General features: G+C 44.3%; 1 protein-coding gene across 6 annotated transcripts; it reads left to right on the top strand.

The window, feature by feature from the left end:
- The first annotated feature begins 339 nt into the window (after window positions 1-339).
- inf2 (inverted formin 2) lies at window positions 340-24,196 on the top strand. 6 transcript variants are annotated; one of them, XM_023802354.2, is made up of 23 exons: window positions 345-557; window positions 11,358-11,771; window positions 12,617-12,732; window positions 14,327-14,486; window positions 15,599-15,632; window positions 15,976-16,117; window positions 16,590-16,722; window positions 16,952-17,668; window positions 17,871-18,013; window positions 18,118-18,179; window positions 18,266-18,368; window positions 18,548-18,633; window positions 18,765-18,865; window positions 19,114-19,184; window positions 19,334-19,441; window positions 19,581-19,651; window positions 19,755-19,878; window positions 20,259-20,423; window positions 20,672-20,774; window positions 20,906-21,058; window positions 21,322-21,996; window positions 22,361-22,414; window positions 23,381-24,196. In XM_023802354.2, exons 2-22 carry the CDS (start codon window positions 11,375-11,377, stop codon window positions 22,411-22,413), a joined length of 3,717 nt encoding a protein of 1,238 aa, XP_023658122.2. In that variant the 5' UTR covers window positions 345-557; window positions 11,358-11,374; the 3' UTR covers window position 22,414; window positions 23,381-24,196. The 6 variants fall into 6 exon arrangements, with proteins under 6 accessions (XP_023658126.1, XP_023658122.2, XP_023658120.2 ...); XM_023802352.2 differs by having other exon boundaries at window positions 22,358-22,414; XM_023802356.2 differs by lacking the exon at window positions 22,361-22,414.
- The last annotated feature ends 186 nt before the right edge of the window (window positions 24,197-24,382 follow it).

The raw sequence follows: 24,382 nt of genomic DNA, 5'->3' as shown, positions 1-24,382 counted from the left end.
AGTATTTAACTGGATTTGTTTGCCCTGCCTTTGAATGCATTGGCTTATTCGCTGTTAAAGAATCGTTTTTTTAATGCAATCAATCATATAGAACGAAGCACTCCCAGATTGTAAAGGTCCAAAACTGGAAAGATAACAAACCCAGAAAAACCAAACATTTTATTCCTGTTTGGATTGATATATACAGCACATGTCTTGTGATATCGATGGCAAATGTCTCTGTTAAACGCTGATGACAGCGGGATGCATTTATTTGCTATATCACCGCTGACCGCAGGGGTGCAGTAGAGGGAGGAGGACGGGCCGGTGCAGGGAGCTGGGGATGGGGATGGGGAGGCTCTCCAGATGTCCTACCCACACCGCCGGCCGTCACACCCATGTGGGAGCGGCGGAGAGCATTTGCTTCGTCTGACTGGAAGGAGGATCCTTTCCATCGATACATCGACTTTCTTCGCGTAATATAGTCCTTTTTTTCTGAAAAGGAGTCGTGCCGTTACACGATTTTGAGGGGAAAGGTCTGGTTTTACTGAAGCAGTTTATGTCAAGGCTTTGACAAGGTAAGACGAAATATGGATTGTCAGCAAACTTAATAGTTATTGTCGGAATTTTACTGCTGAAGTGTTTAGATGTTGCGAAATGTTGCAACTTTGATTCACAGATAATCACGAGTTTCTTTAGTTTTGTCGAACTAAGATTTTTTTCTGTTTACTTTTCTTGCAATATCTGTGCTGTGATTTCTGCTCCGATTTAGTTCCATAAATATTAAATACCGCCGCTTTTTGTTGGGGACATTTTAATGGCCTTTACATTTACTCACTTAAAGTGTACGCTGTCTGCTTTTGCAACGTATCGTCTGTTCCTTCTCCTTAAAACACTAGTAATTTGAGACCGCCGTAGAAAAGAAATAGCTGAGGCCAGGGAAAGGTTGAGTCACATAACGGATTTTCCGAAATGTACACATAGTTCATTTTTATTTTGAAGAATTTGTCTGTAGTAAACGGTGCGATGATATGCCAGCGATGTGTAACAGAGCAGCGAGATACAGCTCATTTATTTTGGCTAATAAGGCGAATATTAGTATGTTTTTACCTCAATCTATGTGTTAGACAGTTCAATGAACAATCGCAACTTGAAATAGGCAATTTTCGAGTAAAGGATGAAGACAGCAATTCACGCATTAATCATAATATTATAGATAAGGCTAATATTTGTGTGCAGTTTTGCTATTAATAGAAGGAAATGTAAACAGAATTAGTAAACCAGCTAGAATACGATCGTGTTGTGGTGTATATATATATATATATATATATATATATATATATATATATATATATATATAAACATGAACATCAGTTTACCTATGGAAATGAATACAGATTTTGAATTTGCGAATGGTTTAAGTATTGAATATGCCCTCTGTCTGTTATATAGCCTAATTCGAAGGACACCTCCACAGACCCTTGAGAATAATTTAAGAAAACATCTTCGCATGCTAGTTTTATTAAACTTTTTTTTTTCTTCAGACACTTCATAATACTAATTCAATTAAAAGAGAATATTTTAAATGCAGTAAGCATTTCCCTGTTGTATTTTTCATCTTGAGATCCACATAATTGTCCCACCAATTTGCTGTCTCTGTCCTTTGGGATCTCAGACAATGCAAATGATGAGAAAATCATGGCAAGAATCATACGCTTGAGATGGGTGGGGGATGGAGAAGAATCAAGTGAACAGCTGACTGGGTGTAAAGTCAGCCTGGTCATTGGCAATTGGCTACTACTGACTTCCATTTCAATTCCTTCCAGGGCTGGTATCGCCAATACCAATCCCAAATATTCAGTGCTGGCCCAACCTCAATCTTAAAACTTGCTGAGTTGGGGGAGTGGGGGGGGGGGTGTAAGAGCAACTTCCCCTTTTCTACACTCATGGAGAAACCTACCAGGCAGCCCATATCCATATCAGTTCATATCCTGCTCCTTTTAATAACATACCATTTTAAATTACAATGTAAAAATATAATATTTCACTGTTAAAATTGATATTTTAACTTTGATCCACACATCCATAGTTTAAAGCGTTGAAGAGAAGTCTCTCTGGACTGCAAGGTCTAGAACCAGCACGTGTTTGGGACAAAGCAAGTGCTGTCCCATGTATCAATTCTCTGGCGTCTTTCATGGGGCTTTAAGGTGCTGCTCATATACTGACACACATCTAAAAACAGTTTGGGCAAGCCAGTGGATTTCACCCTAAGTCCTGCTGCTGGTTCCAAACACTGCTTTAGATATAAATAGAGCTCTGTTTTGGATGTTAAGATCTTGGTTCATCAAGAAGGAGCACAAACCTCAGAAGGAGTTATTGTTTCCCCTAATTCCTTAAGTTATTAGTGTTAGGAATCCACAATGTCCACTCAAAACTGAGAATAAATTTGAAACTTGAAATGAACTTAAATGTTTGGTAGCTAAAACATATATATAATTAATACATATTAACATATGTAAGTGGACGTCTTGCATAACCCCACATTGTGTTTGAGCTGATTAAATATTTACATTGCATAGGGATATCTGGCTTCTGTTATAACTGTAAGCTTGCTGTATGTTTGTTTAATGTGATGCACAGCACGAACTGAAAAGGTGTTGGAGTCTCATGAAAGAATGCCATTTGTTGTGTCCGTAATGTTTATCTTGTCACCATGGTTAGATTTGAGTGTTGGGTCATATCCACATATTCCGAGGGCAATGTTTTTGGTGAGTGAAGTATGACTATTAGTCAGCAAGTTATATATGAATGATTTGCAGTTTATACTTTGTTATTTCATTCCATGTTTTTTTTAAGGGCCGTCATCATCATGGATTAGTATGAACTATATGGCCAAACGTTTCTGGACACCCCTATTAATAAGAGGAATTGCCTAATTAAGCCACACCCATTTCTGAAAGACGTTAGGCAGGTACAGTCAGCCATTGTAAGCCAGAAGGAATTGTTTGTATTGTGGAAGCCCCCCCCCCCCCCCACCCTGCTGCACCCTACTGAATTCATTATATCAAAGCTGGAATTACAAAATGGGTGAGACGACAAGCTACACATGAAAACTCTTCCTTGACCATGTGACTGGCTCAGGCAATACAGAAGGCCTGTTCCTCTAGCTAACTGGAACTTTAGTAAATTAGTCATTGTGAGGAAGACTCAACAGTTGGTCAATCATAAAGATCACTGTTACTGAGAGACCTAGAACAGTAGCTGTGGTTTCCAACACTGGCACTACTGAACCTAGAAGCTCCACGCAGGACATTATGACCTGCAGCGTGAGAATGCTGAGCTGCATTCCTGTGACATTCCAAAGCTCCTTTGTTGTGCAATAGCTGGTGGCTACATACTTTTGGCCATATAGCGTATGTTTATCTCAATGTAAGTTCAGGCTGAATTTGGATTGCTGCTGATGCCTAATTTTGCTTGAGGGTGCACTTAGACACTGGAAGCGCACAGTTGGGAAAAAGTGAGCATAGCTGCTGCAGAATTTCTGCTAGACAGTGGTGCTTTGGTTACTGTGTTTTGTGTTACTCCATAAATCCTGCGCTTTACAGCAGACTGCATACGGAGGTTCACTGATGACGGATTTCAGTGGCTGAAATTCTGTTTTGCTTTGAAAGAAGCTAGGGAGGTATAGTCAGCCTTTGTTAAGCCAGAGGGAATTGTTTATGGTGCAGAAACCCCCACCCGACCCTGCTTAATTTAGGGTATCAGTGATGGAATCAGCAATGTGCTGAGACAACAGGCTACACACAAACTCTGTTCTTTAGCCATTTCGGACTGGCTCAGCCAATCTAGAAGCCCTGTCCCTGCAGCCAGCTAAACTACGATGCATAACAGGGGGACATACAGCAGTGTTACTAGAGATTTATGGAAAGGGCGAGTAACCTATTAGTTTTTAATAGTTTAGTAATTTTAGTGAAAATGAATGACAAAACACTAAACTAATTAGTGTACATTTATAAAACAACCCTAGTTACATTACATAGCAAGATATGACTTGTGAGTTGAATTCAGTGTCTGTGTGTTTTCACAGAATGTTTTGAATTCCTGTTTTCAATGTGTCCTTCCTTACCAACGGCAGAGTGTTTCCTAAGTGGACACTCGTGCGACAAACTCTTGGGAAGATGCTTGTTACTAGGGGTAGGTTATCCTCCCAAAAGATTATATTGCAATCTTTATAACACTCAATCATGATCCATGATCTGAACTGCGATCTTTCTTCCCAAGTTTGAAATGTACTGTCAAGAATACCCAGACTCCAATAAGCCTATAAGGACTCATCTATTAGCATCACTTAAAACACATTTCATTCAAAACGATAATTAAATCCTGAGTTAAACTTTATTTTTGCAAAGTTATGTCAGACGCCTCCTTCTAAGGGGGCTGAATAATGTCTTATTTCCTCCAGAGGTGCATTTCCTGACCTATCTGATTGTACATGCCTGATTTTATCTTGCACGTCTGCACATGCACATCGTATGGACTGTAGGCCTATGTACTCGAGCACCCCCGCAAATCCTTCAACGCCAGGTGCCGCCAGTTTACCTCCTGGTTTAACATAGCTAGCTAGTCACTAATCCGGCTTTCTGGGTTACCCATGGGGTAACAACGGGATGGGCCGGCCAGGCCATTGCAGGGGAGATACATGCACCCAGTTATACACTAAAGGCATATAAATGATGTCACTCAGCTAAACTGTATGTTTTTGGACTGTAGGAGAAAACCAGAGTAGCTCGGGGAAACGCACATGATATGGGGAGAACATGCAAACTCCCCATGCAGAAAACAGAGGTGGCATTCAAACCCACAGCCCTGGAGGTGTGAGGCACCAGTGCTGGTATCCACTGTACCACTCTTCCGGAAAATATCAGTAAAATGCTCAAAGCTCTCATGTTGTACATTCATATTTGCAGCACCATAGACTAAGAGTGTTTGTGTGGTCAGTAAACCACAGTTTTGATTACTTATTTTTCTAGGGAGCTTTCAATTAATTCAGGGTGTGATTAAAAAAAATACTCGCTTAACATCCCTACTCAGTGCAATGCTTATTACCATCTGTGCATATACCCTTTTTGAAAGCATTAAAATTCAGCTTGTTCTACCTTGCAAATAATACTTTGTTTGAAATTAATAATCTGTACATCACAAGTTTAAGTTAAACCATTAAACAAATATTAAAATATGGGTCATTCTCAGGAACTTTTACAATGAAATACAGAATTTGTTTTTATGTAGACAAATTGACATTAGCTTCACGTTTTAGGTTTATTAAAATTATGTCATTGATGTCACTGACGATTTTTTAAACAACTTTCTCCAAATGGGTAGCGAAAAATCGAAGAACACAAAACTGCATAAAATCTTAATCTTTCTGGTTTACTGCATGATAAGACATATATTTTTGCTCATTTTGGGTTAGTTTTGTCATTTTATCATATCCCTGTAACTCTTGCCCAGGATTTAATGAAACACTTTTATTACCGAAAAAATGGAAATATGACAAAACTGACAAAAAAAAAAACGTTTAATGCTATAATGTAATGCTTGTCATGTCACTGTGCTGAGGCTTGGTGTTGGAGTCTCCCTCGGTAGCACAATGGAGGAATCCATACTTCTGCACTCTGAAGTGGTAGAGTAGTAGTAGGAGTTAAGGCCATATGAGTCCAACGTCCACGCATTCCATCAAGGTGCCTGAGGTCATACTACCCAAATTTCTGAGAAAGTGTTGAAATGACTTAGATACCATCATGAAAATAATTTGCTTGTATGAGCAAGTGAATCGCTAAGGTTGCTTTTGGATTGTCCTTACGATTATGGATATTTGGTGAAACTAGCTGTCAGAGCAAATTAGTCATTGTGAAGGAGACTTACCAGTTGGTCTGTTGGACCTCTGTAAAGACCACTGTAGATCACTGAGAGACCTAGAACAGTAGTTAGAGTTTCCACTACTGTCACTACTGAACCCAGAAGCTCCACATAGGATGTTATGACCTGAAATATGAGAATCTGGAAGTGCATTCCTGTGACTTTCCAAAGCTCCATTGTTGTGACAGCATGCATCAAAACAGATCTATTTATTAGAAGAATTGCCTAATTCAGCTGCACCTATTGCTGACACGGGTGTACAATCAAGCACACAGTCACACCATTTTCTGCAAGAAGCATTAGCAGCACAATGTGTGGTCGTACAGAAGAGGTTAGTGACTTTCCACTTGGTACCGTCATATGACGCCATATTTCCAACAAGGCAGTTTGCCAGATTTCTGACCTGCTAGAGCTGCCCTGGTCAACTGTAAGTGAAGTGACTGTGAAGGTCAAACCATCTGAGAGCAAGTTCAGTTGCAAAGTGGTGCAACACAAGCTCACACGAAGGGACCAGGTAGTCCGACATTAACACCCAAACTGAATGACAGCATATGCCACCAGCAATGTTTCAATATCTAATGGAAAGCTCTCCCAACGGAGCTGAGGCTCCCATAGTAACAATGGGCTGGCCAACTTCATATTAATAACCCTGGTTTTGGAATGAGATATTGGACAACATGTTGTTTTACCATATAATGTAGCTGATTGGACGTCGTACTGTCTTAACTATATGACTTCAGTGTGAGCGAGTGGCAACGGGGATCCCTCCCAGCCGCAGATATTATGACAGAACGTTGAACAGCATCACCGACGGCAGAGCCACACGCCTACCCAGCATGGCTCATTCAGGAGACCTGGTTGTGGGCGGGGGCCAGCAACATCCTTCTAGTGCCCATCTGCCCCCGCATGTATGTTCACCGTCCTTAAGGACTGAATTTGGTGTGGTGGAGAGCTCTTGTTCAAAATGAAAGGAAGTGCACTGTTTCCATGGTTGGACCTTCTATTCATGAATAATTTCAGGACAATACATGGACGGTGATTCTTATCATGGTAACTTGACACTGACAAACAGTTTCTTGTTCCGTCTAACATCCTCATCTTCCGCAGATAACAGCAGCAGCAAACAGTCACAGTCCTTCCTGTGATTATTTTCCTTTTACTTCGTTTCCCTTCAGTGTGGATCTGACATGCCTCCCCTTCAAAGCCTACATCCCTCTCGAGCTCTGGAAGGGCTTCACATATGCTGCCAGATGCACTGGCTCACTCACTTCTCCTCGCTCTGTGGGCTGTATCAGATGGTGTAGGAGGGGAACTCTGATTGCTTTATTGTGCTTACCGCACCGCTATGGGCCAGATGGAATTAGGCCAGCCTCAGAGTCACCTAAAAACAACCTGAAATCAGTTCATGTTCCCTAATCCCAGACAGGAAATATGCCCAGTAGGTACAGAAACAGAATTTCCCGCTGAAGCGCAGGGGTGACTGCTGGTCTGTGACTGATTTGGAGCAAAGTTTGCTATATCATTACATCATTTGTATTTTATTGTGTCCTGGGAAATGGGCATTTTGTTAAGGTTATAAGAAAGTCCTGCAATACTGCAACATTTCACATATATGTTATTGTAAGCATGGCTATAACTATTCATAAAAAGGCACAACACACTATAGCTGTCACGATACGGGATCAGGCGAACAGGCCAGCAGGCTAGATGAGCCGGTCAGACGGATAAACGGGGATTTTAATAGGCAGGGAAACAGGGCTGACATCCACAAACATAGTAACACTACAATGACGGATCTGGGAAACAGAAGAGGACGCGGACTAATATACACAAGACTAGTCAAAATAACAGGACAGGGCGTGACAATAGCCATGTTTATTATGCATTATGAATGCTATATGATGCTGTCATCTGTAATGCACTATAAATACCTTCATTCTGCAGTACAAAGCATCCTTATTTCTTATACTGAGCATTATTATGCATTATAGATGAGAGCTTCATAGAGCATTCATAATGCATAATAAACATGGAAATAATGTATTGTGCATTTTTATAAATAGTTATAGCCATGTTAATAATGCTTTATGAATGCATCATAAAGCATCATGAAGGTATGTATAATGCATTTATATCACTGCTTTAAGTGTTGCCAAAATCATTAAATTAAAGTATAATTTGAATATCCCTGAAGTGTTAAGGTGATGTCAGTTGTTATACACAAAAAACAGACACTGTTTCATTGTAACTGTCAAGTTTGTGAGAATGACCCAGTGGTGTTAATTTTTGTACCACTTCACCCACTCTTGATTGCAAATGTGTTTGCATAAATTGGATTGCTTATACAGATCTGTGTAGCCGACACTAGCGGGCCAATCTTGGCTGTGTCTTATGAGTGCTGTGATCTTTGGGTTGGGAAGGTGTGAGTGTGGTACACATGATATTTCTCCCCATCTCTCCCCATCATACTTACAGCATGTGTTGGGCTGTAAAAGTGGCTGAAATCAAGGGCAAAATGACCCGCTTCCATTTGAATGGCTCACCGAAGATGTGTTACTGTCATTTATCAACCATAGTGAAACAGTAGTGATATGAACCAGGTGTGTCACACACACTGTGAGCTTCCTGATCTAGTTTTACTTATTATTTTTTTTTATCATATTAGGATGCAATTCCATTTCTCTCACTTCCTTTACTGGGAACCATTGAGGTTTGTTTGTAATATGGTGGAGAATAAGGACTATGAACTATACAGTTTGATGCATAGCACTCCGTTTCACTAATACATAATTTAATGACTATGTGCCTGTATCTCATTACAGTAGGTTGTAGGGTTTTTTTAATCTGGGAATTAATTGTAAGTTTCCATATCTCGTCTACAGTCCATGTCGAGTTTTAAGTAAATAGAACATTAAATTCAAACATTGAGCTGTTCTGTCAGAACACACCCTGGCTTCACACCCCTGAACATCCATGGCTGTGGACTCAACCATGACTAAACATTGTTCTCATATCTGTACTCTTAACCTCCTCCCAGTTTTCTTCTTTTTTTTTTTGCATTTGTTCTTTCAACATCCTGCCCACGCATGTGAGTGTGTGATACGGACCAGCGTCCGTTTTCCCTCCACGTTGTCAGCTGTACGCTGCTGACCATTGCTGCATAAAGTCCACTTTTGTTTACATCCCAGCCTGAATAGCTGATTCTGTGAGACCCCCCCCCCCCAGCTTCACAGTCTCTATCAGGACTGGGTACTTGGCAAGACTGGTGCTGAGAGGGCGGTTGCCACATCAAAATGAGCAGGGCTGTCAGACCCCCCCCCCGCTTGCCCGGCTGTGATAAAGCCCTCTTCTGTCCTATGTGCTCCAGCAAGCCCACAGTGCACAGACACCATTCAGCAGAGCCTCAAACCACCCACTCAGCACAGCCTGCTGTGAACGGCAAGGCAAGGTCTGCAGCTTGCAGAGATGCCATCAGTATCAACAACCTCCTTTCCCTATTTAAACATCCACCCATTCTCCCATATCTTCTTAAGTCACGGTGAGCCTTGAGTGTACTTCTAGAAGCACGGTGCCCGTGGCAGGGGTGCCGCTAGACGGCATGGTCACACACACACAGTCACAATAAAGGCAGTCATGGAAACAGCATTTTAATGAACTGATTATTTATTGGACTGCAGGAGGAGAATGTGATGCCTGGTGATTAAAGAAATTAAGCAGCACAGTTTATGCATTACAAAAATATGTTTGTCAAACTCATGTTGGTTAGTTAGGGTTAGCTTGAAGGGTATCTGTCCGTTTTGTGTGCCTTTGGAAAAAAACGATCCACCCCTCCCCCAACTTTGATAATACCTGACAACTGAGATGAACTGGTGGCGCCCCAGGATGCTCGAGTGGCAGGTTTGGCTCCAGCACGACTCCTGACCAGCTCATACTCCTACAAGCTGACTCATCCTTCCCTCTCTAAGCCCATCCCCTCGTCCTACTTGCCAGTGCCCGTAATGTTACCAATGAACACATCTTCTGCCTCTGACCATCTGTGATAGACGTCCTGTGTCTGTTCTTGTGTCCGTGAACAGAGGAGTTGAGTCTCCCACATGTTCTCCCATATTGTTTTTGGTGTTCCTGTGCTTTAGGGGCTCATCTGAAAAGGATTCATTTTTATAACGTTACCTCAGTCTGTGAGGAATTGGTCTCAGGTCTGTGCTCCTAATACTACTGGAAATTCTACAGGGGCATTTTGTTATGTATTAAAAATGTGTCTGTACAGGCCTCCTGCCTGATTTTGAGCAGGAAAAATATCTGTAGTTCAGTCATCTAGAGCAGTGGTTGCCAACCCCCAGTCTGAGGACCAGCACCAGTCCGTGGCCAATATCCCCCAGGGCCGTGGAACGCCGGGGGGTTTGGAAAGGGGTTGGTCAGTTTCCAAGAATAAACTATGTATTTTCAAGTTCTGTCTTTTTTATGACCCCTGAGCACATCTGAAAAATAATGTAGAAGGTTAAGCTTTCTGGCAATCAACCTGCAGCAAGCACCCCCGCATTTATCTGCTGTGGGACTTTGTTATATTATTCTGCTGTGTTTCTCCTTGTTATGTTAATTTGTAACAGAAATCACAGCATGTGTGACCTCCTGTAATCACGCCAATGAAAGTATTGGTGATTAGGGAACTACCCAGCCCACACCACCTATTGTGACCACAAAGCAAGGTGCTACGAGGCAATATGGTTGCAGCAAACAAATAGCACTTTGCCACCAAGAACTGAACCCTACCCACGCTGACATGGCCCTGCCTAACAGAAGGACCGAGCTGGTTGCATCACCACTATGTGATTGGTTGAAATGCAGGCAGATACCGGTGTTCTGCGTTGATATGTGTGGATTATTTGAAGGGAAAAAGGGCGTATTCCATATATTATTCATTATTAGTAGCATCGCACATCACAATAATTCATTCCTGATAAATCGCCACTTGAAAATTTCCAGCCATGTACTTAGAAAAGTACTATAGGGCAGTGAACGGAATGGGTTCGTCATGCAAATTTATAGAAGCGAATGCTAATTCCGCTAGCATTTGATGCTAACATAATGTGGTGATTCTCACAGACATGCTAGCATAAATTAGCACATAGTAAATCATGATGAACACTATGTGAACAGTAAATAAACATCTCTTCGCTTTTACTACTGTCACTCTCCAAACTCTGCAATGCCTTTAGCCAGTAGACAACTCAGTACGACTCGGGTATAGTTCAGTTCGTGATTAAAGCCTCTGATTTAGTTCAATACTTCTAACACGGTCTGTGAAATCTCTGCACAACATAAACCAATCCGTGGTCACCAAAAAACTGGGAACCCCTAATCTAGAAAACACGAGACCTGATTCAAACTTGCAGCCTCATAGCCGTGAGTCCTACAGCAGCACAGCCACTGTGTGTGACCTCTGCTCCTTCTCCCTGCAGATCTGGTCTTCGCAGGCATGCTGGGACAATCGGCAAAGGCCCAGAAGAAATGGGCAGCCGTGCGGGGCCACCTGGGCTCCTCCCAGGACCCGGAGCAGCCGGAGGCCAACCTGGAGAATGCAGATGCGGAACTCTGCATCCGCCTGCTGCAGGTGCCGACCGTGGTCAACTACTCAGGCCTGAAGAAGCGTTTGGAAGGCAGCGACCAGGCCTGGATGGTGCAGTTCTTGGAGCTCAGCGGCCTGGACCTGCTGCTAGAGGCTCTGGACCGGTTGTCGGGCCGTGGCTGCTCGCGCATCGCTGACGCCCTTCTGCAACTCACCTGCGTCAGCTGTGTGCGCGCAGTCATGAATTCTTCCGCCGGCATCAACTTCATTGTGGACAATGAGGGTTACGTGCGTAAGCTGTCTCAAGGTGGGTGGGATTTCCTGAGCAGAATCCTCCTTTTAAATGGGTTTACAATGTGGTGGCATGCCCTGCCTGATTTAACCCAATAGGAACCAAAAGTATAGCCAATAGAAAATGGCTTAAACCACTCAGCCAATAGCAATGCACCATTACCACCACACACTTCATTTAGAACCCTCCTTTTTCCCTATCACAATAATTAAAAGTAGCTACATCTTCGGAAAGCACTTCTGGCTTGACAGGATAGCCTGTCAGATCTCCCACACATACGTCTATGAATGGTGTAGGACTTGCCTTCGAAGTGGGTATCTACAGATATGTAGCCCATGGCAACCGATGCCTTGAAATGGGCTGAAGGACACAGCAGAGAGCCTGTTGGATGTGTCGTCTGAGGAGACCTTTGTGTGAGATGAAATGACAAGCTGAGCCCTTTGTTACCCTCCTTTGTTAGTCTGTTGTTCAGCTTGCCCTAGAGATTAAAACTAGAATGGGGAAAGGAGACCAAGTAGAAATCTATCATACAAACATTGAATTTTCATGAAACGCCTCACATTAATCCAGACAAACACTGCATACTTTTCATGATTTCGATCAAGTCATATCCAGTTGTGTGCAGCAAAATGCAAGGCTTACATTATTTATTTATTTGGGAGGGGAGCTGCTTGGGGCAGTCATGTGCACATCAAAGCTATTCATTTGCAGAGTAACACAGTTCTGGACTGTTATCAATAGTAGGCAGATTTTAATCCAGGGTATATAAAGTGGGGAGAGAGTGGAAGCAAGACCTAGGCCTTATGGGGACCCACGACGAGGGAGGGTGTGAGGCAACATGTGACCATCTTCTCTTGTAGCTTTGGACACCTCGAACACCATGGTGAAGAAACAGGTGTTTGAGCTGCTAGCCGCCCTCAGTGTGTATTCAGTGGACGGGTACAACCTGGCACTGGATGCTTTGGACCACTACAGGGTAAGTTTCTACCCTGTGTTGATTGAAGTGTCATATACAGGCAAACTTAAGTATCACTCAGGCTGCTTTAATGACTAATGATTAATCCAATGGATCTCAGTCCTGTTCCTGGAGGACCCCCTGCCAGAATGTTTTCATCTCATCAGGCCCAGATCATTTAATCAGGCTCAAATGGTCTTTAATAGGCTAGTAATGGATGTGGCAGGTTGAAAGCAGTGTGGGTCGGAATGAAATCATTCTGGCAGGGGATACTCAAGGAACAGGACTGAGAACCACTGGACTACTAAAAGATAAATATTACCTTTTTAGGATAAAAAACTAGATCAGAGATTTGAAGGGTTTGGAACAAGCCAGAGAAATGATTAATCTTGGCGCAGTGTTTTTCATAGATAACACAAAAGCCACATTTAACTGACATCAGAACCAAAGCTTGGAAGACTACAGCTTTCTCAAGCAACCCCAAGGATATGTGTGTTGATGACTCTATATCAACACCTTACATGTCACAGTTCAATGTAAACACATTAGTGCAAGTTGATTACAAAAAAGCCTTTGCTGGCAGTGGTGGACTGAGGGGGGTGCAGGGGGAGAACCGCCCCCTTGGTGCCCTCATTGTTGAAAAAATATTGCTAGAGTGCTATCTAGAGAGGCGAAAATGCTGTTATTAGTTGCCCATTAATGGAAAAAAAACTGACTGCTGTCTAAGGTGCCCCCTTCCTGTGAGACAGTATGGTGATATGGCCTACAGATCAAGAAAATGTCACAAAGTACATTAATGAGTGCCCTCCTAGTGGAGGAAATGTGATGCAGTGCCATATAAGGTGCCCTTACAGTGGTCTAAACGGCCCCTATGGGTACCCTTCCAGTGCAAATGGGTGCCGTTTTGAAGTGCCCTCTATCCTACCCCTGCGTGACCAAACGTCCCAAAGGGTACCCTTTCCAGTAGAGGAAATGGACTGCAGTGCTATTAAGGGTACTCCTAAGCGGCAAGAAAACATGAAGTGTCCAAATAGGTGCCCCTGCAGTGGAGAAAATGTGATGCAGTGCTGTATAGGGTGCCCTTACAATCGAGTAATGTGAGAATGTGGGGAGCTGTCCTAATGGATGGCCTTCCAGTGGAGAAAATGTGATGCAGTGCCATATATAAGGTGCCCTTACAATCGAGTAAACTTGAGGTGCCATTTGGGTGCCTTTCTGATGGACGAAACTCATGAAGTGCATTGGGGTGCCTTTCCCAGTGAGGAAGCATAATGAGGTGCCCTTGTAATATAGAGAGTATCTCTGATGGGTGCCCTTCCAGTGATGACTACTTCAACAATACAGGACGTACCATTCTACTAGTGACTGGGGAAGGGGGAGTACACGTCATGTAATAGGTGCCCCTTTTATTTTTTAGCCCCTGCCCTTCCAGCAGCCTAAGTCCCCCACTGCTAGCTGGTTTGTACCATGCAACCCACTCTTATTGTACCACATAATTCAGCCAGGGGTAGGAATACAGACTGGAAGTAATGCACACAAACGATTCATCAGAAAATGTGTGTACATGTAAGCCTCTTTTGCACGTTTGTACCTGTGTGCGTCCGTGTCCTGGCAGAGCGTGAAGACCCAACAGTACCGCTTTAGCGTGATCATGAGCGAGCTGCAGGGCACAGACAACGTGCCATACATGGTCACTCTGCTCAGCTTCGTCAACGCCCTCATCCTGGGGGTCGAGGACCTGCGCAAGAGGGACAAGCTGCGCAAGGAGTTCATCGGTACGCCCTGGCCAACTGCCTCGCCTCACTGCCCTGGCAGCCGAAAGGGAAGACAAGAAAAATCAGCTCGTCAGACAAGCGGAACTTCTTATGGGCACACTGTGGTTAAAAAAAGCCCCTCTTCCTACCCCAAAATAACCTAGTGATGGGGGGGAAGTAGGTTGATTAGGAACACAGTTGCCACAAAACCGTTTGACTTGGTCGTCCTTAATTTAGGACTGCCCTGAATCTAGGGGAGATCACCATTACTGTCTGAGAGCACAATTCTTATCTGTTTTTTGCTCCAGATATGACTCCTGATTAAAATTACTGTCCTACTTAAGGAACGCAGTATTCTTAACCAGTTATTTACGTTCAAAACAGAAAGCGACATGAACTATGGTTTTTGGAATGGTTAAAAATTAATTTTTGTGCTGTTCTGTTAGAAATTTACGCATAATTGTAAAGTATGAAACCTAGCATGTTAGATGTTCATATAATAGACTGCTTTCATTTTATGGGAGAAATCATAAATCGATATTATTCGTATGTATATTATTATCCAGAGAAGTATACGAAATCTTAAACAGTTAAATACAGACGCGTCAGGAGCTGAAGCCCCGAATGATTTGCTCGGCTCAAAACGGTCTCAGTTTGAGAACTGCATACATCACCGCATTACTACTTTAAGGCTTTGTTTTGTTTCCCTAAACCTTCGTAGTCCTACGACCATCGTAACTTAAGAGAGATATAATGACCCTCGGACAGACTACGTCTCTGGATCCGAGCAACAGCCCTGAATAAATATAACTGATATATTCGTTTCTACTATGTTTACGATAAGGTTTCATCTTAGTTTCCGGAATTACACTGTTTTAAAGCCAAATAAAAGCTGTTTATTTGCCGGTGAATTGGTGTCAGCGAGCGAACTAAAAACCCCGTTGCTTTCACGAAACAGCGGCTAATTGTTCACACCTGTACGGTACCGCGGCACTAATGGCCGTCATGTGACTGATCCTGGCTGAAGCATGCAAGCTGTTGGTTTCAGGTTGGAATTTTGACATCAACCAAAATGTAGGATTTACAGGAATGTTGTACAATTCTTTATGATGTGCTACTGTTTTCTTTTATAGGGTTACAGTTGCTGGACATACTGCCTAAATTAAGGTGAGTATGTGTTTGCTCTGCGTATAGTTTTTGTCGTCGTCTTAAGTCTTGAACAATTCTTTTGAAACGTTTTACTGAAATGAGATTCAGTACAGTACGTTTAACTACTTATTCATTATTTTGCGTGCACGCGTTATCGATCCAGTGACTTGGACGCAATAAAATTGGTTTATGTTGACGTTTCGTTCTATGGAGTTGCGTTCATTTTGACTTGTAATCTCTGATATTGCAACACTTAATGACTTTTAAGGCAGATGACATAATGACAAATTATGCACTTACCAATTTTGGGATGAGTACTTAGTTTGTGTGTGTGTGTGTGTGTGTGTGTGTGTATATACAGGGAGCAAGAGGATGCTGACCTGATCATCCAGTGTGAAGCATTTGAGGAGACCATGGCTGAAGATGAGGAAGAGATTATGAGGCTCTATGGGGGTATTGACATGGGAAACCATCAGGAGGTCTTTACCACCCTCTTCAACAAGGTGAATGACAGCTCGATCACACACTACCCACGCAGCACTGTAGATGGTGTCTCCAGCTACTTGCATCAAACTGGCAGTATGATAAGCTGTGGGGTTGTGTGACTAGGTTTGGGAGATGTTCTGACTGATATATTCCTGCTGAGAATCACTAACGTACGTGTGAATTTATCAGCGACTTATCTGCAAGCTTTGGTCAGACTGCTGCATCATTTCTTAAAATCACACAATGATGGCAATCACCATCACAGATGGGATTTATTTTTCATGTGGACATTCAACAGGATAGTTTGGCTTCTAATACCTCAGCTAGACCTGGTTAGAGACAAAGTTAAAAGTTCTCCTGATATCAATTTCAGAATCCATTGTGAGAGTGGGTTTGTTACTGAGCCAGTTCGGCTGGGTGGATCCCACTCCTTGCCTGGAAACCACTTAAAGCAGCACCTCTCCCTCCCCCCTCCCTTCCCCGCTGTAGGTCAGCAGCTCCCCGGTCTCCCTGCACCTGCTCTCCATCCTGCAGGCCCTGCTGCTGCTGAGCCCGGAGCGAGTGGAGGTGTGGCAGACCCTGGACGCCATTATCAACCGGGCCATGCTGCTGGCACAGGACAGTGAGTCCTTCCCTTCATGTTCGCGGCTGAGGTTTTATTTGTGCTTGCATAGTGTTTTTCTTATTTCCTTTAAACAGTTTATCCTGCCCTTCTAGCCATGGAGTCCCTATAAATCCATCTGAAACAAATCTGAACATGAATCATGGGCGTGTGGTTTCCAGGCGGCTTGTTTCATCGAGATCGCTCTCTTTTCTCTGACCTCACTGTTAATTGTCGGGGTGCTTTACAGCTCAGTTGGACTCCAACAAGATTATGGAGCGCCTCAACCTCTCCAAGGGGAAGTCCAGTGCACCACCTCCAAAGAGGACTGATCGTGCTGTCCAGACAGATGTGCCACAGTCCTTGACTCCTATGAGTTTGCCCCCTGGGGGCCTCCTTCCTTGGGGCCCACCTCCTACGGGACCTCCACCTCCAGGCCCTCAGCTTCCTCCTGGCCCGCCCCCTCCACCAGGTCCTCCTCCACCTCTAGGCGCCCCCCCTCCTCCTCGCCCACCACCACCACCCGGCCCTCCTCCTCCTCCAGGTCCTCCTCCACCTCTAGGCGCCCCCCCTCCTCCTGGCCCACCACCACCACCTGGCCCTCCTCCTCCTCCAGGTCCTCCTCCACCTCTAGGCGCCCCCCCTCCTCCTGGCCCACCACCACCACCCGGCCCTCCTCCTCCTCCAGGTCTGCCTCCACCTTTGGGCGTCCCTCCTCCCCCTGGCCCTCCCCCTCCTCCTGGTCCACCCCCTCCACTTGGCATGGGTCCACCACCACCACCTCCACCCCCTGGTGGTCCAGGCTTGGTCCCACCCCCTCCTGCCCCACCTGTCTGGGGAGAGGTGGTGGCCCAAAGGTCCCTGTGTCTAGGCCAGGCACCTGTTCCCTCCTACAAGCCTGGCCGCTGCCCCACACAGAGAATGAAGAAACTCAATTGGCAGAAGTTGCCCTCTAAGGTGGTGACAGGTGAGCACCGTCCTCATTGCTGCCGTTTGACCCTTGTTCTTAGTGTAAATCCATATTCCTAGAGTGCAGCATAGACCCATAACAGAGAGGTTATTTTTTCAACAGGACAGAATGGGTTAATTTTCCCCCTCTCACTGTAAAGCTGTATAAATACATTTGCCAGCATGTCTGACGTAGCTGTCCCTGCCCCCAAACCAAACAGACGGCCAGTCCATGTGGACCTCTGTGCAGGAGGACAGTCCCCTGGAGCCAGACTACTCCAGCATCGAGGAGCTATTCTGTCTGCCTGTGACACAGACCAAGGACAAGGGGTCAGCCGCACCACCCAAGAAAGAGGCGAAGGAGGTGAATGCTTAGGTTTCAGTGGTGGGTGGCCAATTGTCACTGCCTCTGTCTGCCTGCTGAGTGCTATCTGAAGATAGGAATGACATCCAATCTTTTAACCACAGATTTCTTTCATTGAACCAAAGAAAAGCCTGAATCTGAACATTTTTCTGAAGCAATTCAAATGGTATGTTCCTCTACCCCCTACTTTGCTTGCCATGCATGTTTGCTCTGTTTCTGTTGAAAATATGCTCTCTCCTTTTTCATTAATAGCTCTAATCAGGAGTTTGTGGCCATGATACAGAATGGGGACAGATCTAAATTTGATGTGGAGGTTTTGAAACAACTTCAGAAGCTTCTTCCAGAGAAGCATGAGGTTGGTTGACTGGGTGATTTACTCAGTGGCATAAGTGTAGCCTGTAGATTTGATTCTGTACCCGCCGTCATCTTAAAATTTTAAACACGTGGAAATGTTGCCCTCTAGTGGTTGTCTGAGATAACAGCACTGGAGCGTGGTCGTTTAAGATGACAGCCCTGTTCTTTCATTTCACATAGATCGAGAACTTGAAGTCCTTCCAGGGGGAGAACGACAAGCTGGCTAATGTGGACCATTTTTACCTCCTGCTTCTGAATGTTCCCTGGTAACGTTTCAGCTGCATAAATTTGTGGAAGTTGAACCTGCATTAACAGCATGTTGATTCACACCGAATCAGCCCAGAGTGTTAAAATCTCTTCTTGGTTCTTTTGTCATCCTTTGACCTGTGACCTTCAGCTACCCGTTGAGGATAGAGTGTATGCGGCTGTGTGAGGAAACAGGGTCCCTGATAGATATGCTGAAGCCCAAGGCTGAGCTGGTGGATGGAGCGTGTGTCAGTAAGTCTGCCCTGGGGGGCCCCGAGGCCTGATGATTGTCCAGGGTGATGTGATGAGGCTGACCTTCAGTCCTCTCTGAGCTCTGCTACTGTAAAGGACAACCTTGATTGTTTGACCCCTCAGATTAATTTTTTTTGTAGTTCACTCTGCCATTTTGATTTTGGTTACAACGACTGCTTTGTCCCTGTATGAAAAAGGCAGGCTTGAAGTGCTTTTAAATCATCTGAGAGTTTGCATTTCTCCATTAGGCCTTCGAGAGAGCACCCGGCTGCCCAGCTTCTGCAAGCTCATCCTCAACGTTGGCAACTTCTTGAACTATGTAAGGGATGCAATGTCTTTCCTCCCTCCTGCCCCGTGAAGGTGACATCTTTCATGGCAAAAACATGCACCTGACCCACTCTTGATTAGACCTATGGGGGCTGGTGATGATGGTGGTAACCTTGGTAACGACTTGCTCTTTACCAACAGGGGAGTCATACGGGGAATGCGGATGGGTTTAAGATCAGTACCCTGCTAAAGCTGACCGAGACCAAAGCCAATAAGTCCCGTATCACTCTACTCCATCACATCGTGGAGGTACAATTACAATAAAATATGTGGAAATGCATCTTGTCTGCCATGTCAATGGGTTATTACTTCTGTAGTGATTATAACATGGTGTCTGAAGACCACAGTGATGTCAGCTCCTGCATTTCTGAATGTTAATTACACACAGGAGGCTGAGGAACACCACCCTGAGCTTCTCAGCCTCCCAGACGACCTTAATATCTGTGAAATGGCCGCTGGGTGAGCACTGCCAGATTTTCCTAACCTGTCCCATTTCCCATAATCCTCTGCTTTGAAAGAATGTAAGTGTGAATGAATAACATCCTCCTTTTACATCTGACAGGGTGAACCTAGAGTCGGTCAAGACGGAGGCAAACTCACTCTTCAAACGTCTTAGGGATATTCAGAAGAAGGTGGCATCCTCTTCCATGGAGGACATCAAGGGGCAGTACCTGGACATTATTGAGGTGTGTTCTCTGTGTCAAAATTGGGGTTGCAAAATTCTGGAAATTTTCCTGTTAATTCCCCTGGAAAGTTTCCTACTTGGAATATTTCCAAAATTCCCCAGCTTAACTTTCCATGGAATGGAAAGTTTCTGGAAATGTTCCCCCCCTTTGCAACCCTACTAAAAATGCATGGCTCTGGGCATGATAGCAATACTGGATTTTACAGCTTGAGATAACTTCACAGTGGTAGTAATGTAAGGCTGAACCCAAACATCTGCATCAGATATGGTATCTTAAGGCTTTGAGGATGCAGGACCAATCGAAAGGGAGCATAATCATAGATTTACCTGTGTCATCTTTAGTGGGAACATTGATCGTCACTAATAGTGATTGTGTTTTAGAGCAACCTGGAGGCTTGCAAGGCTCTGGAGGAACACTTTGCTGCCATAGAGGAGAAGAGGGTGGGACTGGCTCTGTACCTGTGTGAGGATGTGTCCCGGCTCTCCTTGGAAGAGCTCTTTGGTACCATCAAGAGCTTCAGGAACCTCTTTCTCAAGGCCCTCAAGGTGAGGGCAGTCTGGATATCCTCCAGTGCCATAGTCTGATGGGTGCGGTGGAGCAAAACCAAGAAATTGTTTCACTGGGTGAAAATAAGTCGCCATTAACATGTAACATCAGTCACATGGAGGCTGAGCTCTGTCCCTGTAGGATCCGACCAAGGTCTGATTGAGCTAGCTGCGGGAAGCCGTGAGGTGCTACTGCTGGCCATCAAGGGTGTTTCATTATCTATTGTAACCCTCCCCACGTCGTCCAGGAGAACCAGACTCTGAAGGAACAGGCAGCCAAAGCAGAGAAGAGGAAAAAGCAGCTGGCTGAGGAGGAATCCAAGCGGCAGAAGGGGGAAAATGGGAAGATAAGTGAGTCTCCGAAGTATCCCTTTAGTCTGCCCCCCTCCCCAATGCTGCTGCCCACATGTTTGTCATTACTGGTAAAAATGCAAAATATTTGTTGTCATTTGAAACATGTGGTCCCATCTCCCCCCCCCCAGTACGGAAGGGCCCCGTGGTGCAGGAAGAGGGCTGCATTGTGGATCTCCTGCTGGCAGATATCCGGAAGGGCTTCCAGCTGAGGAAGACGCGGCCCAGGTGCGAAACGGAAAGCCGTCCCACTAGGGAAATGCATAGGGATAATGGCGAGCCTGGTAAGGACCGAGCCCCCTCCTCCCGTGTTCACCCTGAGCCCCCCCCCTTTGCTTCCGGCCCTAACCGGACTTTGCTGCTTGCCTGCTCACGCCATTCCAGCGTTTTGTCGCTGAAGCCTTTGGCTGTTTCCGCGGAGTTGCTGTTCAGTGTTGTCTGTGGCTCCAGCACTGCCTGCCTCCCCCCCCCCCCCCGCCAATGCAGACCTGTGGTGATGGGGGTGTCCTGCAACACTGAGCCACCCACACCCTCTCCTCTGCTCCAGGACCAAATGCAAAGTCTGCCGGAGATGCAGCCGGAGTCTCGGCCCCCGAGACCACGCAGAACGGCCTCTCCCCGGAAAGCAGAAGGCAGGTGGAGGCCGAGGTCCCTGCCTCATCCACAGAGGCAGCAGCTTCATCGCAGGCTGAGGAGCCGCGAGTCAGCCCCCAGGACTCGAACGAGTCTCAGTCAGGTCGCTCTGGGGGCTGCCCACTTATATCACAAACCAGTGACACGCCCATGTTCTCCACCCCTCCCCCGGCCACAGACGGGGACGTACCGCAACACGATCCTAGCAGCAGCAAGGAGCCAGGGTGTGCCAGCGAACTTGAAAATAACACGCCAGAAGGGGGCGCTGGTGCATGCCATTCAGTTTCACCCGAAGGTGCATCTGCAGACACTGATAGAGATGGTCATGTTGCCAAGCCTGACACGTCTGTCATGGGTGGGAACGAAGCTGGATCCAGTGGAGTGGAGTGCAGTGGTGTGGGCACCGGGGAAGTGAACGGTGACGGGAATGATGCCGACGTGAGCCCGGTCACATGCCACACGTCAGACGGGACGGGTTCGCAGACGCCGGACTCCGTGCCGGACTCCGTCCCGGACTCCGCCTTCCTGAAGCCTGAAACAAAAAAGTCACAGAAACATTCGAAGAAAAATAAAAAGATCAGTGCAGAAGGTAATGTATTTGTTTTGTATTGTGCAGACTAATAAAGATAATGATATGCACAGCATTCGTTTTTACATGTCTGAGAGGTGGGCTGCACGCTGTCAGCCAGCCGCCGTGTCCTCTTTCGGATATATGAATACACCATTTTAATCTTTTTTTTTTTTTTTTAAATCTCTGAGGATGTCGCATTATCTCATGAATGTCAGAATCCCTAACATGTAGGCCTTGTCCGCTTTTCAGGTTTTTTGTTTTGTTTTTTTTTTAACCTGCCTGTTTTAATACAATCATTTCTGTGGAAAAATCGTAACATCAGCTGCATAAAACTTGCCGGTTTCCTTCAGCATGTGCTTTTGTCTTTAATTTCCTAAAGCAGAAGGTGGTAGTGGAAAGAGGCACCCAAAACATAATGGGTGTGGTTTGCAGTGAGGTAGGTCAAACTACTGAAGTGGGAGAACTAACTCCTGTGGGAGAGGGTGGGCCAAAGGTCAGACTGTAAGCTTTACCTTCCTTAACTGCTTTTCCTGCCACTGAACGAATAATGAATCCTCATCTGGTCCCGATTGTTTTAACCATCCTATTCCATTGCTTTTACTGGTGCTTTTCTTTATGTGACTGCCTCTGATTGTGACTGCCTCTGATTGTGACTGCCTCTGATTGTGACTGCCTCTGATTGTGACCTAATGAAATATTGCAGATTTGTGGAGCAGACGGGATGTGTAAGGCACATCCTAGCCATAAGACTGCAGTTGATGGACTAAATTCCATTTTAATGACAAGCTGGCCGTATGATGAGAACAGCAGTATGATGCCCCCCCCCACCCCCCAGTTCAGACATGCTGGTGGAATTTGGCCCTCGGGGCAAAAAAAAAAATGGTTGCGGACCCTTTGTCTAGACTCTTGACATTATAGCACATCTTTCCATTGATTATTATTATTATTATTATTGACTCAGCTTCACTTGACCTTTTATTTGTCCAAGTCATTTCAACACTCCAGATTTTACACACATCAATCAATGGGAGATTCAATATATGAGTAGCAATGGTGCATATTGCCCAATGCATAGCCTAATATGCCAGCAAGCTGTCAGAGCAACGTGATTTTAACCCACTAACATGTCTAAGACCTACCAGAATGACCCATAAACATTTCCTGTCTTCAACTGACTCTCCCGTCCTGGCAGTAATGGGAAAAGGCCTGGATGAAATGCCACATCTTCTTGGTCTGGTCTCATATTATTACCAGAAATTACATTTGTCATGCAAATAACACCTATGAATTCTTTTCTTTTCTACATTGTCTAGTTATCCCTCCACAACACCAAGCTTGTTAGGGATTAAGGATCAAATTTTCTTCTGGTTTGTAAACTAATTATACTGTCTTTTTTTTGTAGGTGGTTACAAGAAAAGGAAGACAAAATGTCAAAGAAAATGATTTTTTTTCTTTGTTACTCTACTGCTGTTATGTCACCTAGAGCTGGGTCTGGCTACTGCCTACAATCACTTATTTATACGTCATTTGAATGAAGATGGCCCGTGAGAAAGGACACTTTTTATCAGTTTGATAAACTGCTGTTAGAGAATTCCTGTGCTTTTCAGGGGGAAAATTGACCAAGATGTGTGGGACACGTTTTTGGAATTTCAGAAAAGAGAATGGATAGTAATCTAATGTTAGTTTTGGATTTGTGATTTTTTTTAACTATACTTCCTGTGATTGTCAACGAAAAAAACGGTCATGTATTAGAGAAAATATGTGCTGATCTGTATGTAAAGTAGTTACAATTGCATTGCACTATTCTACAATAATGCAAACAGCAGATCTATTCAATAGCTTGATTTGCTGAGAAAATGAATACTTAATCGTTTTTGTGTTTTTGCTTTTTATAATTTATCATGATGCGCACATAGATGTAATGGTCCTTTTTTTCTTTTGTCGCAACCGTCAACGTTTAACTCACCGATGAGTGTTACAATATGACTAAGTTTTGTAAATCTAACTGAAAAAGAAAAAGCTTTATATTGTTTTAGTTTTGATATGAGAGTGTCCTTTTACGTAAGATTTGTAAGATTGTCGTCATTTATATTATTGAGCTATAGTCTTTCTTTGGATTAGTATTTTAGTTTTACGTGACGCCAGACTGTGTTTACTAATGACAATTCATTATTGTGTCTTAAATCAATGATGTACATCAATAAAGATCTAAGTTACAGCATTGTCTTTTCCTTGGATATTGAGACTACGTTATTAACTTAATTTTCAAAATAACTTGTCAAATCTAGGCTTAACATCCTGAGACCCTACGTCCTAATATTAGGACATCATTTTTGTTTAAAACTATTAATTAAAAAAAAAAAAAAACGTTTGGTTTTTATGATTATGAGGTCCTACTAATCCC

This window comes from Paramormyrops kingsleyae, chromosome 14, assembly GCF_048594095.1.
Source record: "Paramormyrops kingsleyae isolate MSU_618 chromosome 14, PKINGS_0.4, whole genome shotgun sequence".
NCBI classification, from domain to species: domain Eukaryota; kingdom Metazoa; phylum Chordata; class Actinopteri; order Osteoglossiformes; family Mormyridae; genus Paramormyrops; species Paramormyrops kingsleyae.
The sequence above is the reverse complement of the archived record's forward strand: the minus strand, read 5'-3'. Positions and strand labels throughout refer to the sequence as shown.

Coding starts and splice junctions, on each gene's coding strand:
- inf2 (XM_023802352.2), top strand. CDS start 11,375: ATGCTGGGACAATCGGCAAAGGCCCAGAAGAAATGGGCAGCCGTGCGG. Junction 11,772..12,616: donor CGTGCGTAAGCTGTCTCAAG/GTGGGTGGGATT, acceptor CTTCTCTTGTAG/CTTTGGACACCTCGAACACC. Junction 20,424..20,671: donor TCTTTCTCAAGGCCCTCAAG/GTGAGGGCAGTC, acceptor CACGTCGTCCAG/GAGAACCAGACTCTGAAGGA.